Source organism: Triturus cristatus, chromosome 3_1, assembly GCF_964204655.1.
Source record: "Triturus cristatus chromosome 3_1, aTriCri1.1, whole genome shotgun sequence".
Taxonomy (NCBI): Eukaryota; Metazoa; Chordata; class Amphibia; order Caudata; family Salamandridae; genus Triturus; species Triturus cristatus.
The window spans coordinates 652,567,814-652,585,790 of record NC_140583.1 but is presented as its reverse complement, the minus strand read 5'-3'; the positions used below and the strand labels follow the sequence as shown (position 1 = coordinate 652,585,790).

At 48.2% G+C, this 17,977-nt stretch overlaps 1 protein-coding gene across 1 annotated transcript in view; it reads right to left on the bottom strand.

Annotated features, from left to right (window-relative positions):
• Positions 1–17,977, bottom strand: part of SPG11 (SPG11 vesicle trafficking associated, spatacsin) — a 623,940-nt gene that overhangs the window by 413,840 nt on the left and 192,123 nt on the right. The window contains exon 12 of the mRNA XM_085644681.1: positions 12,615–12,791. Coding sequence (XP_085500807.1) covers positions 12,615–12,791 — 177 coding nt within the window. The remainder of the gene's footprint in view (positions 1–12,614; positions 12,792–17,977) is intronic.

Sequence of the window (17,977 nt, the reverse complement as noted above, 5' to 3'; positions counted from 1 at the left end):
ATTGGAATGTTGGAAGCTCTATTGAAAACAATGGAGTGCTCCGGGCTTATAATGGCAGGTATAAGCCTGGAGCTCCAACATTCTAATGCCTCTTTGTGGTTGTGAACAAAGGCTTCAGGGAGCCGAGGGGATTTCATTCCCCTCACGCTCCCTGAAGCCTTTGTTTAATTTGTAAGAACATTCTGCCCTCTAGTGGCAGAATGTTCTAATAGCCTTATAGCCCTTCGTAGCAGGGCTATACCGGCTATTAAAGTCCCGATGCCTTGTTAAAGTCCCTCGTCTTCGGCTCGGGCCTTTAACACTGCAGCGGGCCTTTATTAGCCGGTATAGCCCGCTACGGCGGGCTATAAGGCTATAGTAATTTGAGGTGACAATCATTACAGCAGTTTTAATAAAGACTGAGACCACCTTCATTTGACTGTGTCTTTAGGTCGATCTAGCTATCCTTTCAACAGAACCAGGCTACTCCTGGGCATGTGGGTGTTCACAGGCATACAAACAAGGAATTTAGAAGGGGTACACTGGACCTTGGAGGTGACACTCCTTGATGGATTGGAGGTCAGGACCGCTAGGGAACTACTTCAGGACCGGTGGTCCCTCTGGACACGGGTTGGACGGCGGGTGTAGAGGTAAGTCCTTGAGTAGGGGTTCTTGGTTCCACAGGGGCTTGATCTTCTTTTGTGGACAAGGCCGCTGTCCTAGGGAGTCTCGAGTCTTTGTGGAAGCAGAGGATCAGTCCTCACCAAATCTGGAGGTTGCTGACCATTTTTGGAGCCATTGTTTTCTGCGCGGGATGATTCTGAGCTGCTGCAGGCCGGTAGAGCTGGGGCCAAGACAGTTGGGCCTGGAGTCTTCACTGCTGCGAAGTATTCGGGTTCCAGTCTCCTTTGGTCATTGATTCTGAAATCCTGGGTTCAGGGCTGCTCCCTAACTACTGTATCTAGGGGGTGTTGTAGGGATCCCGAGGTCAGTAGCCAATGAGCTACTGACCTTAGGGTAGCTACACCCTTAGTGTGCTCACCCCACGTGTGGGAGTGGGCACAATCCCTGTCCCTGATTGGAGGGTGCCTGCCATCTGCAAGATGGCTGGCATCTAAGAGTGGGCTACACCTTGCCACCCTCCCCTGAGGGGTGGGTTTGGCAGAGGTCGGCACACCTTCTGGGCTGTCCTGATTTTTCCCACCTGCCTTCCTGCCAAAATGCGGGAAAGACAGGAAATTGGCCTGCCTGCTCATGATAGCAGGAGAGGCTGGGAGTTGCTTTGCAAAGGCGGCAAGGCTTTTGAAGCTCACCTGCCACAGACGGCTCTTCCTGACCTGGTTGACGTGTGAACACCTCCGCCCAGGAAAGGCTTTGTTTCTGGGCACAGGGAGCGAAAGCTCCCACCCCAGAGGTCCAGAAACTTGTCTTGTGGTTGCAGGTTGGTGTTCACCAGTCAGAAACCCTCCAGTGGTTGGTTTGGTTCAGGGGTCCCCTGTAGAAGGGGCCACTAAGTGCATGGAATAATAAATCTGACACTGGAGTCTGTGCAGGTTTATTATTCTGAGATGTTTCTTGCCAAACTTTCCAGGATTCAGTAAAGCCATTATGGTGCAAGGAAACTTTCTAGACCATTTACTCAGGATGGCTTTACTGAGCACTTATAATATCTAAGATTGGACTTAGATATTGTAGGGACCTGTCTGTTCATGCAGATAGGTCCTCAGATGAGGTGTAGGGCACCTTACCTTAAGGGTGACTTACGTAGGCCTCAAGCAGTGCTGGGCAGGCATGGCACACAGGTATGTGTGCCAAGTCGACTTTTCACTTTTAGCTGCACCACAATACGCTTGGTGCAATGGCAGTGGAGCATGTTTGTGGTTAGAGGTCTCTGAGGGCTGAAGCATGTATTATGCCACTCTCAGAGGCCTTTCCCTGGCTTCCATGCCCTTGGTACCATAGGTTTTCCTTATTAGCGGCTTGCAGGTAAGCTAGAGTTGTGCCAATTGTGGAAAAGGTAGGGAAAGAACACAGGCCCTGGTAACCTGACTGGCAAGGACCCTGGGCACACTCAGTCAAATTGCATCGGGTATCTGGCAAATGTTTAGGGGGTAACCTTGCAAAAATGGCGCTTTCCTACACAATCCCCTGAAATAAATACAATTTGTGTCCCAAGCCCTGTTTGGACAGGTCATATCAAAGAATATACTTGGCAAAGCAATCTCATCTTACAATCATCCCATTTATAGGACTGAAGGGAATAGACCAAATTACTCAACATAGTAACTTGTGTACACAATCCTTTCAGGCACACAACCACAAGTCTTTCCCCTTCTTTCTAACTGAGAATAAAATAGTTACAATCTGGGCAGAGAAAGGAGAACCGGAGCAGAGGCGATAGCTGGTAAGAAAGGGTGGGGCCTGGGAGTGAGCTGCGTGTCATAATCTCAGGCTGTTGCAGTTTAGATTTTGAAGCTCCTGCAGTGGTGGTATTAGGGTAACTATTTCAGTGCCGAGCTATGGGAGGGCTTCAGGCATGATGTATAAAGGAACTAAACGATTCAGAATACAGGATCTGCTATGTCGACAAATTAGTTCTTAGTCACGCAATAGTAATGGCACGAACTAAAACAGCTAATACCACCCAAAATATTCAAGGAACAAACCACTGTTCCTTAATAAAACTACTTATCTAATTACTAATATCACAATCTGTCTATCACACACTAATTACTTAATGATTTATATTGCTGAAAATATAGAATTCACAAAAGCTCAGTGGTTTTCTGCAACCTCTGTACAAATTTGTGTGGCATCAAGAATCGAATTCTGACACGTCCAAATAAGTACGGCATCATAACAGGGTTTACAAACTGACTAATACTTGGTTGGGTAATAAACAGCACCTATGATTAAGTGGCAAAAGACAATTTAGTTTGCAGCTTGAGCTATGTACAGTACATGATTAATGTTACTATCATGAACATCTTTTTTTTTAACTTTATTTACCAGTTTCAAAATAAGCACAATGTCATTGCCAGCTCGAAATTCATTAAAATGTGCAACATTACACAGTGTTCGACAGATGTACCTGCTACACATGAGAGAGAGCTCTGCATGGCTTCTCCGAACAAGGCTCAACAACACATCTCGTACATAGTACGACACCCTGACCTAGTACAATTCTAAGATCGTAGTTCTGAATCGCAGTTAAATCACATTTCAGGAATCATGATCCAGTTAAGTTGGCGTATCCGAGTTGTGTGCGTAAAAATCAATGTTTTGGAATTCAGCCAATACCTGCAGGTACGATCCCGCTATTTGGGCGCATGTGAGATTGTGATTGTGTTGTGGGTGTGTGCTGTTTAAAAGGACCCCAGATATCCCGGGGACGGGATTTACTGGGCAACGTGGAAGCATATAGGGGCACATGCATCAACAATGCCATTTGCGATTCCTTATTAGCGAAAAATAAGGAATCGCTAATAAGGAATAGCAAAAGGCTATGCATGTAGGAATCGCTATTCAAATAGCGATTCCTTAACTTTCCTTAATTGCTACTAGCAAATTGCGAGTAGCAATTATGGAATGCCATCCCAATCATTCCTATGGGCCTCCAGGCCCATAGGAATGAATTGGAGATTGCATGAGCAAATAGCGAGTACCAGTAGGTTCTCGCAAATTGCTCATGCAATTTCAAGGGTGCAAGGGTGTCAAAATGACACCCTATTGCACCCCTGAAATTGATATGTGCACATATGTTGCACACACACATGCTCTAAGGGCATGTGTGTGCGCAACATGAAACTTTGAAAAATGCACAAAAGTGCATTTTTCAAACTTGTAGCAAATTACCATGCAGTTCATCTTCATGGTAATTTGCTCCCCCTATTAGCGAATTCGCTAATTTTTTTACTTTCATGCATTGCATTTAAGGAATCCCAAATTGAGATTCCTTAAATTAAGGAATCTCTATTTGGGATTCCTTAAATGCTATCGCTATTTAAGGAATCGCTATTTAAGGATTCCTTAAATAGCGATTTTTGCTTTTGGGTTGATGCATTGGGATTGGGTATTTTTAACTCAAAACCGGGAGCTATTAGTGAATGGGTATTTTACCGACTGGATTTTGGCTTGATGCATGAGGCTGATAAATCGTAGTTGAGGTTGCAGTGCGCGAGACTGCGTAGCCAGTCCTTGCACTGTGGTACCGCCCTCCGCCCCCATTTAAGTGCAATCTCCCTTTTTGCCAGCAGCAGCCCCAACGCTGTGAACTTCCTGACCGATTTAGGGATGTTATGTACATATCCTAATAAAGCTATGGCCGCTGAAGGGTCTAGATCAAAACCAATTATGTCCCCCAATGTGTGAAATAGGTCGGTCCAGAATCTACTTATCTTGGGACATGTCCAAGCCAGGTGCGCAAAGTCTGCATGTGGGGCCTACATTTAAGGCAGTAGTGGGGCCTGTCATGGTCTATTTTTGTGACATTTCAGGTGTGATGTAAATTCGCCGTAGGAATTTGAAGCAGAGAAGCTTATGTCTGCTGTTTAAGGACACCTCCTCAGTTTGTAAACAGCACGCAGCCCATTAATAATCAGACATAGGATGGCCCAGGTCTGCCTCCCATGCGGCTCGTATCTTGGTGTCGTGGACTGAAACCATCTCTATGCAGGCCCTGTATAATTTAGAAACCAAATGGTCCCCTGTGCTACTGTCTAGTATTATGAACAGGGGGGTTAGAGTTGGGTTCAATGGGAAAGCCGGGGACCCTAGCTTTTAAAGCTGCTTGCATGCGGGCAAGCACAAACCTATCCATAAATGAAGCCTCTGGAAACTTGTCACTGTCGGAGACTGAGGAAACCTGGCCCTCAATGTAAAGATCGCCTATTTTTTTCACGTCAAACCTAGCAAGTGTACGTTGTACTATCCTTTCCCCGGTAATTGGGATCCATCACGGTAGGCTCGGGGAGTACATACTCGGAGAACACAGCACCCTGAGCATTTTTTTCCAGGCACAACTGGTAGTGGACACCGTCTGGATGTCTAGTGGATCGCGCGGGTAACCCTGCGGTAGCACCGTGCTCAAGGAGTTCAGAAGGACGAGATATGCTTCAGGACTCATAGGGGATTCTGGCGTCAGGGTGAAACCAGGAGTGCGCATAGCCACATTGCGCAATCAAATAATATAACAAAGTTAGGGGCTCCCAATCCTCCACTGTGGTATGGGAGGGTCATGACCTCCCAGCGGACCCTGGGGCGCGTCTCCCCTTTCTCCACCCCCCCCCCCCCAAGTCAGCCGGATAAGGTGGGTGTTGGACTCGAAGAAACAGTTCGTGAGAGGGATAGGTATGTTATTGAATAAATACAAGATCTTCGGCAGGACAATTGTCTTAATTAGTGCTACACGCCCAGTTAACGAGAGCGGAAGCCTAATTCACCTCTCCACCTGCTGCTCTAAATTGCGTATTGTCGTGCCATAGTTTAATAATAGTATCTCGACAGTGTTTAAGTATATGATTATCCCTAAATATTTAACAGAATCGGAGCACCAGGTGAGTGGGTACCCACATTCCCATCGGACTGTGCCAGTGGGTGGTAAGGGGGAATATCACAAACTTGTGCCAATTTATACTTAGGACAGAGAAACTGCCAAACCGAATTATTTCTCCGATCAAGGGGGCCAATTGGTTTTGGGGTCCCTAACATATAGTATAACGTCATCTGCGTAGAGTGACACCAATAAAGGCCCAGTGTTGAACTGGAGCCCTCTTTGGAGATGCCATTCCTGAAAGTGTCTAACCAGTGGGTCCATTGCCAATATGAAAAGCAATGGAGACAAAGGGCAACCCTGCCTTGTGCCTCGAGATAATGCAAAGGAGTGAGAAAGCGTTCCATTTAAGCGCAGTGGGGGCCGAGTACAGCAGCGCGGTTAGGTTGACAAATCCAAAGGGTATGCCCAACCGGTGCATAACATTCCATATAAAGGGCCACTCAAGAGTAACAAAAGCTTTCTCCGCATCTAAAAGCATGGCCGCTGCCAGAACCGCCGGGTTGATGCGGTGGCGGACTGCGAAGAGAGTACGCAGGTTTAAGGAGGTAGATCTATGGGGGACAAATCCCGACTGGACTGGGGATATTCGTTTATGTAACAACAGGGCAAGACGCACTGAGATAGTTTTGGCCAGAATTTTATAATCAAAGTTTAACAATGATAGCAGCCGATATGATACGCATTGCAAGGGGTCCTTACTGGGCTTGGGCAACAGTACGATAACCGCCTCCCGCAGCGTCGGCGGAAGCAGATTCCGTTCCAAGGATTCATGGTAGACCTCCAAAAGTTTAGGGGCTAGGATATCTTTTGTAAAAATCGCTCGTAAAGCCATCCAGGCCAGGGGCGGAGGCACGGTTTAAAGCATCAATCGCGTCTATTATCTCATCCTTTGAGAAAGGCTCAGCAAGGAAATCCGGCATGTATTTGTCCATATATACCAGCGCGATCTCATTGAAGTAGTCTTCACACGCCCCAGGGGAATGCGCAAGTTTAGAGGTGTAAAGTTCCTCGTAATACGTTAAAAGTGTGTCTCGGATATCAACAGTATCCGTTAACGGGAGCCCTGAAGTTGAATTGAGAGCCGTGATATACGATTTAGAGTATGGTGGTCTCAGTAGCTGTGCTAGCGTGCGCCCCGGCCTTTCGTCTTCGCCATACTTGCATATTTACTGAGGAAGCCTCTCTGTTCTCTCTAAACGACATGGAGTGCATATTAAGTGCACTAGTGATTGAATACTGTGGTGCCTTATTAGTCCCTAGTATATGGTACCCTAGGTACCCAGGGCATAGGTACTTCACAGGCCTACCAGGGGCTGAAGCATGTATTATGCCACCCCTGGGAAGCAGACTAAATCTGACACAACAGCCTGGGTGAGGTGGTGCTAGCACTCCTCACTGAGATATAGGTTCCCTATATCTCTCCTGCACACACATTTAAACCTATCAGTCACCCCTAAGGCAGGCCCTATCAATCCTGAGGGCAGGGTGCTTGGTTTCCATGTGAGGGGGTGCCTCTGCCTGAGCAGGGACCCTCTGCAGCTCTCAGAGTCCATTGTCTGGGGCTGTTTGTGAATGCGGTCAAACCATATACACTTAAGTGCATTTTAACCTCGCGGTAAATGCTAACTTTGGAATGGCTGCATCAAAACATGTTGTGTTTGGTGTCAAACGCTTTGGAATCATACACCCACACCAGTAACTGGTGTGGGGGTATGATTCCACCCTTCTAGAGGGATAGACATGTACCCACTGTGGAAACGCGGTAGAATCCTAAAGAGCCCTGGCATCACAAAATGGATGCCACCAGTCACAGACACTGGGCTGCCCTCCTGCTGATGACCAAAACTCGCAGTGGAGGAAGCCCAACAATAGGTATCCTGTCACAGGGAGGTGTGACCACCTCCCAGACAGGGTTTAGTGTATTGGGGCTGGGTGGGTGCACTCCTAGAGTGCTTTGAAATCCTGCACTGTGGGAGCAAAAGGCTCCTCTGTGCATACACCAGTTCAAACCGGCTCAGGGGCTACCTGCCCCTTTTCTGGCGCGAAACTGGACACAGGGAAGTGGGTGTAGCCACGCACTCCCCTGACCCTCCCATAGGTGGGGTCATAGAGCTAGTCCCTCCCTTCCCTCTAGTATAAGTTAGGGAACCCTTGCCATTGCAAACTAAATATCCCTGGACAAGGCTCTGAAGAAGAATCCTGGACCTTCGACGTTCCACTACCTCTGGAAGACTGAAGAATCTCCCTTGGAGTCAAGGAGTAACTCCCCTGCTTGGCAGGCACTAAAAACTGCAACAACGGTCGCAAACTCCACCGCTCCCGCACGAAGTCCCTGCAGCCCAGGAAGAGGATTTCCTGACTTCTCCAAGGCCATCGTGAGTCCCCAGCGAAGCTGAGGCAAGTGGACCCGACGAGCGACGAGGAACCGCAATCCCTGGGTACCGTGCACTATTGGCGAGTGCAACCCTTCACGATGTTCTACGAACCTGTGCTTTGGGCCACATGTGGTCCAAGCCTCTAGCAGAGATCCCTCCGAAGATCAGTGGCCTACACCGTCCCAAGTAACCGTGGGCCCCTGTTGAGTGGATCCTCCCGAGGCGTCTTCGCGATCCCTTGCCAGCTGACTTGTGGGTTCCCTGAAGACTTTTCTACAAAACCAAAGGGCTCCCCTGGTTGCTCCAGGCCTGCCCTGACTTACCCTCGCTGGGTGAGTCCCCCAGACCTCGCTGGTCTGCACCGCTGACTTTCTCTCCAATCCACGAGACATGCTATTGCCAAGGCTTGTTGGCTTCTATCTGGTCACCGACACCACAGTAAGCTGCAGACTTTGTGGGACATGCTGAATCCAGCTCCTGGTCGTCGTCGACACCTCCTGGACCTCGTGGCTAAAGAGTCAAGACACCCGTGAACTACCTGAATCTTTCGACGACTGTGGGCATTCATCTTCCTTGCCCCGGGTCACTGCCAAGTGACTTTGAACACTGTCCCCTCTGCTTTCAGGTCTTCCTTCTTCTGAATCCAGTCTTGGATTCCACCGGACACATCTTCCTTCTTCGCAAGCAGCAAGTCTTCACTGGTCCCCATTGAAAACGACGCCGCGACCCGACAACTCAAACCACTTATGCACCCGGCTTCCCTGGGTGAGGTAACTCCTGCTCTTGTGCGTGTTGGCCCTAGAACTACTTACCCTGTAAGTGCCTTGCTTGTAGACTCTCCCGAAGTGCCCTTAAACTCTTAATTTCTAACAGCGACTTGCCCCATTGAAGTCTACGGCGATTCGCGCCTGTGTTCACACACTGCACGCGTCCCCCGTGCGTCCTTTACTTACCTGCCTTGGGTGGTTTCGTGAGGCCCCAACACTTCTAAAGGCCCTAGGCCTTGTCCCTTTCCAAGTCGTAGTTCTTAAGTCTCTTTTTTAGTATATGGTCTGGTATGCCCCTAGGGCCCCAGCCATATTTGTGCTTAATTTATTTTGAAACGTTGATTTGTGCATAAGTTCCTGACTTCTAATTTCATAAAGAGATTAGTAGAGAGTTGTTTAGTAGTAAATACATATATATTTGATATATATACCTGTGTGGTGTCCTTTCATTTGGTGATTCAAGAGAATATGTGGTAAAACAAGCTGCTTTACATTCCTCCAAGACTTAGCCTGAAGGCTGCTCTCCACAGCTACCACTAGGATAGCTTTCTTTAAAGGTTGTCTTAATCCTATCTACCATAAGAGTCGACTTGTACTGGTGCAAGGTGTCCACTTTAACTAGTGAACAGCATATAGCAGGCCAACTTCTCACAGTAACCATATGACCCATCAACTATAGTGTAACGCCCTTCCTGATCAGTATGGCAGCAAGACAGTGAGAAAGGAAGTCTCTTGTGGATTAGGATTGCTGTGCCCCGAGCATAGGTGCTGTAATTGGAGAAAAAACGATGAGCACCCCAGCCGGCCACAAAGCGTGTGGATTTGGACCTTGGTAAATGTGTCTCCTGTAGGAAGGCGACGTCTACTTTGTGCCGTTGTACATAATGGACCACACATTTAAAATTTTTAGGGTTATTTAGTCCCCTAACATTCCAGGTGATGAAAGACAGATATGAATGGGTAGCTAAGTCAGGGACTGTTGTCATGTGTGATGTGTAGTGCAACCATGAATGTGAAGCGCGTAATGAGAATCAGTGATAATGCTGTGGTTAAAGCTGGCAAAGGGATAACATCTAACAAGTTTGAAATTTCCCCCTCCCTCCACCCCCCACCCAACCTCGCGTCCCAGTACGCAAGGTAATAACCAAATAAACAATAACCTAATGCATCCTGGAAATTCCCTATTCGGAAAAAACAGGCTCAGTGAATGATGCATTTGAGTTTGAAAGTTCAACAATGTGCTACGCACCTAGGGGGGAAGCAACGCTCCAGTCGAGCCCAGCATTACATAAACAATAACATAGAAAAACAGTCATACTGTCTGATTACTTTGATTGACAAAACTATACGGCATGTGTTTAGATTATATCGGTAATATAGCAAGAGTCATTCACGAGAAAAGAGTTCTACGCCGGCAACAGATCCACTGTGTGGAGGGGCTGAATCTGGACCCCCATCTCTCCGTTGGTTATCCGCGCCCTTTTATGATTTACAGAAGGTATGAACGTCCGTAGGGTTGTCGAAAATGTGGAATCTCCCATTAACAACGACCCGCAGACGTGCCGGGTACAGCATGCCATATCTAAGTCTCAGATTCTGCAGTGTGGCCCTGACCCCGGTGAATTTGCGGCGGGCGTCTTGGACCATAACAGTAAAATCTGGGAAGAAGGACACAGCGGAGCCCTGCCATGTGATCGCACCTTGCTCTCTGGCCATGCGCAAAGCAGTATCCCTGTCGCGGAAGTTCATTATACGGGCAATGATGGAGCAAGGCAGGCAACCAGGATTGGGGCATGGGCCCAACGAACGATGCGTCCGTCCACAAAGCCGGGAGTGAATGCTTCTTTACTAAAAATGTAGACTAGCAGCAATTCCACGAAGGAGTCCATTCTGCCCATGTTTGTCGACTTCGGAACTCCAATTATACGGAGGTTATTGCGGCGACTGCGTGCCTCCAAATCTTCGTTTTTGATGGCGATGTCTTTTAGGATTTTCTCCATACGGTCCAATCGTTTCGTCGATTGAGCGGCGCCATCTTCGAGATCCGATATACAACCTTCTGCCGTGTCAAGCCGCTGATCATGAATGTCTAATTTGGCCCCAAGGGAGTCCAGGCGCTTATCAAGCGTGTCAAATCTGGTATCAATCGATTTGAATTCGGCCCTGAGTTCTACAAGAAGATCGAAGTGGGAGGCAGCAGTACCTGGTATTGCAGCCGGGCCTTGAGCACTGTCCGCCATTGCGACACTAGAATCTTGTGTTTTGTCTGTAGCAGCTGAAAAGGATAACACTCTCTGCTTGTGGTCTTTTTTGCCAATTCCTGTGAGCTCACAGCTAGAAGAGTCGCCCGCCGCCAGTCACTGTAGCGGCACCACAGGGTGAGGAGGGCACGAGTCTGTGGAGTCAGTGGAGGGATGGAGTAGGCGAGTGGCTCCCAACTGGCAGGAAGCCAAGCAAAGGTGAAGCGTCACACAAACTGCGGAGCAGGAGCAGCCCGCAAGACAGGCCCCAGACACACTTGTTAGCTATAATGGATCAGAAGTCCGAGAGTGGGTCTGCCCTATAAGCAGGAAGAAGAAGCTGTGCCCTCTGCCGGGGAGACATGTGGTGTCCAGGATGGTGAGTGCTGGGGAGATCGCACGTCCCACACTACAAGGGACTGCCGCGCTGCGTTTGCAAGGAGCCAGTTTCTGGCGAAATTATAAGCCAGCGTTCACCCCTGCCCAGTGTATCAAATTCAGGACCAGCAAGCCCGCGTTTCCTACCTGCGCGGCTGAGTGAGCGATGCCCCGGTTGTGATGTCCCAGTCGGAATTCCTCGCTCCACTCGCTCGGTTTGCAGACAGGGACACTTCCAGTCGGCAGCGCGTCTATTCCTCCACCCTCAATCCCCAAGCACAACCGGGTGGCTGCCCCCATGGCGCACACTAGGCCCCTGGCACCCCGGTGGCCTACGGGAGCGTCGACAGCTGAATGCGTGGCCACTGAGACTGCTGGCGAGAAAGGGGAGGCGTGCTGAGACAGGTGCTGGCAAGAGGATCAGAGGATCAAAGGTCTAAGTCTTTGGCAGGATCTCTCCAGCGAAGTCAGCGGGAGCACAGAGGCATCAGACCAGAGGTCCCAACAAGCCAGGATGTAGGCCGCGACAGGCCCCGCCCTCCACAGCCGATATTCGTGCGCTGCAGGCAATTTTCCGGGACATAAGCTCCTTCACCGCTTCTCCAGCAGGCAAGGATGGAAAGCCTCGTGAGTTGGAGCTTTCAGCTGGCCATTACTGCAAGATAGCCTGATCGGAGCTGGGTTGCCGATCTGAGCATCACTGCTGCGCGGCCATCTTGGCCCGCGGCATGGCTCCGCCCTCCTATCATTAATATCTTTACTAATAATTATAAAGACAATACATTGACTTTTCATAAAACAAATTGCAAAGAAATCGAGGAGATTAATATCCATTGAAAATAAAATTAACGAATGTATTTAAAGCATTCTTACTAATTGAAAATCAACTGAAAAGCAGGTTGTAGAAATACGGTTGCATTAGAACACCATATTTGGTAGGAACATATTGTTCAAAGCATCATTTCACAAATTTAACAGTACTAGATCATTTCAAATAGTGCCTTTCATCTCTAGAGAGGGTGACAGCACTATAATATACAGTCCTGTACTGGAGGAAGCAAACTGCTCCTGTACTACAGTGTTTGCATGGCTTGGAAGGCGCTGTAGCATCAGCTACAAGTCACTGGGGTCAGATTTTATATGACTAGTTGTCTTGCATAGTGTGCTACATACTTGCAGTTACTTTGTACTAGCGAGTACTGCCTCTCAACTTGCGCAACATGTCAACAGGCTCAGGCACCGTCAGCAGCAGATATATATCAGCAGATGGTGCTTATCAGCATACTTAGATACTATGTGACCAGGATTCTTCAGCACTCACCATGTTCTTCAGCAGCAGCGAGGCCTCCATCAAATTCTCCTTCAGAAGGCGGTCATAGGTGAGGTCCAAGCCAACTCGTGTCAGCTGATCTAGTGTGTACATTTCACAGCCATTTGATCGGAAGAATGTCTGTACTTCAGGAATCTTGTTGCTTAAAATAGCATCAGCAATAACTTGCTGAAAGTGCAAAGCAGAAAATACATGTTTATTTATGAAACTACAAAGCAAAAACAAAAATGTTACACAATATTTCGTTTAACACTACCATATTGTTCCTTTTAGTCAATACATGGCAGACCAAAATGAAGGACTATCTTATCCACTCGAAAGGGCAATGGTAAGTCTACTTGTAAAGAAAAAAGGAAATCATGATGGTAAATGCTGCAGTATTTATTTGCTACAGAGCAGGTCAGGTGAGTGCCAGTATTTACTGGCACTCACCTGACTTATTGCCCTGGCACGCAGGCAAGCGCACAAAAGAAGGGCAAAGCAATATACTGATGAATAATGACAGCCTATTAGGCGAAGGATTTCAATTCGCACAATCCAGCCTTTCTTGCTATTATCTGTTGATAGTTAGACAGTGTCACGTGAGGACCTGCACTGGTAGTTCTCAAAAACGACAGTAGTTGTTCTAGGCTTGAAATACTAACTACTGTACTAATCTTTATTTTTTGGGGGAAATACAACCCAAGTTTCCCGTCCTTCCAAATTGTTTGTGCTCTCAATGCTAAAACTTTCTATGCAGTTTTTACTATTTTAAGTTAGACACCCAAAAGGTGAGAGGGAGTTGAACAACTACTAATATTTGCAATTTAGTTTAAATTAATGTGTAAAGTATCATTATGCAGCAGTGTACCTTGTCATTGACATCTTCGCTAAAAAAAGGCTGAAAAGCTAAAGATAATAAAAGTTAATCAAACTACTGTAGTTTGTACAATCTGTATATTTATGGTCCCAAAGTTTGTATGACTAAACTAAATTGAGTATTTGTCACTAAAGACGATGATTGGCAATAACACAGCTATTAGGTAATGCTGTTAGATGGTTAAAAATTGACATAGGGTGATAGCTATGCAGCCAACATGGCGGGCGTGTACTAATAACGCTCCGACTGCCACCCGTGTGATCCTACACCACTGCATTGTAGGGTGACCTACAGAATAGGCGCACTGCCTAGAGAGCGCAGGCTTTGGGGCGCTGGGACAGTCTTTTAACTGCTTCGAGTGTGCAACTATGGTGCTGTGACATCTAATATGGCGGAAACTGTGTTGCACACCAGGATCCTGCTTTGTCACTGCGACCCCCTACTCTACCTTCCTGGAGACAACTGGCTACACTGCTGTTGATTTGCCCACCTACATCCCTGACCACTTGTAGTCCCACGTTGCTCCCTATGGTGCTCAGCGGGTCGGGGACCAGAGAAACAAACATAGGTCTTTGTGATAAGGCGTGGTGGGGGCCCTGCAACTCTCCAGGAGAGGAGAGGGCAGTGTCTCTCACCTCTCCGGGGTTGGGGGGGGGGGGTTAACTCAGATGTCCCAAGCTGTTTGGCAGTGAGGGGGCCTGGATCAGAGAGAGGGATGTGTGGGAAACTGAAAGCAACTGGCCCACCTCCCTGGCTGCTCGTGCTCCTGGTTTACACCATTACAACACAGCAATAAGCAGACTTGGGAGAGGTCCTGGTCTCCGATCGAAGGGCAGATTGGAGGTGTGACCAGGGGGCGACGGGTCCCAGGGAGCCAGAGACCATTCATCATTATGGTCTGGTGCAGCCTAGGCTTCACATACAACTGCAAGCTCGTCCTGGATGGATACTGAGTGCCTGGATACCGGGGAGGCCCTCTATTATTGAAGATTGTGCGGGCCCAATGTACCCTCCAGAAGATTACATCGTGCCGCCCTAGTTGAGACGGGTGACTGCAGAGGCTGTTTCTTCCCTTCCTTTTCCCCTGGATGCACCCCAACATGCCCACTCCTTCGATCTGGAGGGACTCAACCTGCAACATTGCCCTGCTTGGCAGCGGCCCAATGCACCCAGGGATGATACATTATAAAGCTGCCCTAGTGGTATATCGCATGTGCTCCACTGACCCCTTATATGCAGCTGCGATGCTTGGTGGCCGAAATAGATCACCTTCTACTTCGTACAAGTGAAAGATAGACAAATATATTACCCAGACCCCAGCAGAGTCCCTCGATCTTTATGTGCGTGTGGAAGACACGGAGGATCTTTCCTGCAGGAATAATTTACGGGCTTTCCAGAGGGAGTGGAGGGGTCCGGGCCGGGCCTCTTCCTACTGTCCTGGCTTGACACCTTGGTGCCTATACAGGAGAAGTCCCTCTGATTTCTACTGGAACTGGCTCTTCGGGAACTGGGGCCAAGGCCGTCCCCCTGAGGCCCTGCCCAGACCCATGATAGCAGGATTTCTGAATTATCAGGGTTAAGACCTCGTTTTACACATGAGCAGACTGGAGGGCACTGTTTACTATGACTCCTGCACTATAATGATTTTCCCAGACTACACCAGAAAAGTCTAAAACTGCGTAAATTGATGACTGTGAAATAGAAACGGAGAGGTCTGGGGCTCAGGTATATGCTGCTCTTTCCAGCTACACTCAAGGTAATCTTTCATTCCAAATCGTTCTTCTTTGATACACCGGAGCTTGCCTGGCAGTGGTAGGAGGCGAGACAACAACACAAAATGAAACCCCTGGGTCATTAGAAAAGGAAAAGTGCTACTGGAGTGTCTCTTTTAAAGGTACTTTGCTTTTTGCTTTTCTATCACTTGTTCCGAATACATACATTGCAGAAGCTTCCATAAGGTCCTGAAAAAGGCCGCCAAACCTCTGTCGAGGGGATTAGGCTGAAACATGTCATACTATTTTTTACTCAATGGCAGGATGAATTCCCTCCTGTTACAGCTTGGTTTTTAATCCTGGTCCAGGGCCACCCTCATGAAGTCTATTGCGTACCCTGGAGCTAGTTTTATCTCACAGTCACTTTGCTCTGCACCCCTCACAACACTCAGTTCACCTATGGTATTTATTTTACCTCTCTCTACCAAAAAGCATCCCTGAGCTCCTCCCTCTCAGAGAGGAGGTTGTAGCCCACATTATGACTAGGTTCATAATGCAAGGAGGCTACCCTATGATGAAGCATGCTACCCTCGGGTGGGTGAAGGAAACTGTCCTTTAAAGGGGTTTCATTTTGTGTTATTTTTTACGGAGTAGGGGAGTCAAGCCCTGCAGGTTTTTAAACCCCTCTAGCACTCCTTGCGTTTTGACTGGAGGAGAAACCCTACCCATACAGCGGAAAGATGGCGACGAGCCTGGGGGCCGACCCCACGGTGGAGACGCCCACTCAACTGGACATTTGCTAATGCAGGGGTCCAGCTGTCACGGGCAGCAGATGGCCCCTACACCTCACAAGTTAACACACAACACTGACTACAGGTAACACAGATGTTTCCCTTCGCTGCCTGACATAGAACGTGAATACTCTCCTTAACAGGGTCATGCATGGTGCCACTCTCAGGCAGACAGGACAATTGGGTGTGGATGTGCTCCTCCTCCAGGAAACTTACTTTATGCCGTTGCCTACACACATATGGGTTCACCACAGTCCACCATGTGGGATTCCACAGGGGCTCGAGGGGGTAGCGGTCCTGATCCATGCTCACATTCCTTTCAAGATAGATTAAATACTCCATAAAGATCTGGGTAGGTTTCTCTGGGTGGCGGGCTGCTCTTGGGCTCTCCTATTGTTTTCTGTTCTGTTTATGCCCCACCCCCTCTCATGCAGTCATTCCTCTCATGTCTTGATGAGGCAGAGCATTCAGCCCCAGAGGGACTTACAATTATAGGCCACGACTTTAACAGCCTGAAGAATGCTGCCCATGATTGGGTGGGACCTATGCCCCGTAGCTCCCCTCTATGACTTACTGTTGTTGGCTCTCCGGGCAAAAGTGATGTATGACAGCACTACCATTGCGAACCCGGGGGCTACACTTTTCTCTCTGGGGTCTATGGTACCCTCTGCTAACTTGGCTATTTCCTGGTTTCCACTGCACACCTGTCATCTGATCTGCTATTCAGCTTTATGTCTAAGCCTGTCTGCTTTGGAGATGCAGGTCAATTTTGGCCATCTGCATTCCTCGACCCGTTGGAAGGATTGGAGGATTTCACAACAGAACTTTTGATGCATTTCTGCACGATAATTTGACATGGTCCATTGACTCTGCCACAATGGAGAAGATGATTCTCTCGGTTGGCCCATAAAAAAACTGGAAAAGCAGTGTGAGATTGTGGCCATGGATCGAGTGGCATGAGATGCAGAGTATGGCGGCATTAGCACTCCGACAGCTTTAGATGGATGAGGCTAGGAAAATTTGGGAGGTGTCCCAAAGCCACCTCTATGAACATGGTAATAAGACGGGCAAACTAGTTTATTGACTAAGCCAGCATACAGGTAGGAACCGATTTATGACCATAATTGAGAATGAGTTGGGTAATACCCCCACTCTGCTCCAAAAGGTGCGGTGAACAAGTTTATCACCTACAATGCAGCACTCTACGATGAGCAGCGGAACTGCTCAACAACAGAACGTTATTCTTATGTATCAGCGGTCCATCCTGTGCTCCTAAGGGAAGCTAAGCGGCGAGTACTTGAAGACCCGCTTACCATGATTGAGATCCCCAACCCTATCTCTCAACTGATGGGGGAACTCCCCATTCCCCAATGGCCTCATGGTAGAGTGCTTCCACTGCCAGGCCAATATCAGTGAGCGGGGTGACTTCTGTGAGACCTGGACGACTCACACATTATCACTATCCTTAAACGAGACCGTCCCGCGTGGAGGTGCTCCTCGTACAGGCCTTTATTGCTCATTAGCTGCAAAACCAAGATCCTGGCCAAAGTTCTGCAACATGATTTAGCATTGTAATCACATATCTCATTCACAAAGACCAAAGTAGCTTTATGCTCCACAGATCGAAGGGACACAACATTCAACGGCTACACAATGCATTGGTAACAGCCGATTAGCTGGGACAGCCGCCTGCCATGCCTCAGATTGACTTTGAGAAGGCTTTTGACAATGTCCTGTGGGGGTACATGTTCACACTGCTCGAATATCTAGACTTCGACTCCCATTATCTGCCCTACATTAGACTATTCTATGGTAGACCATGCACTCAGGTCAACCCTGACAGCATTAAAAAGGGATATGAGATGGGGATGTCCTCCCTGGTCACCCTTACTATTTGCGCACATCTTATCCAGACTGATTCACAACTAGAGGCCTTTAAGTGGTCTGTGACTTGTGAGGAATAGTCTATCTCTATACGCCGATGGCCTGCTG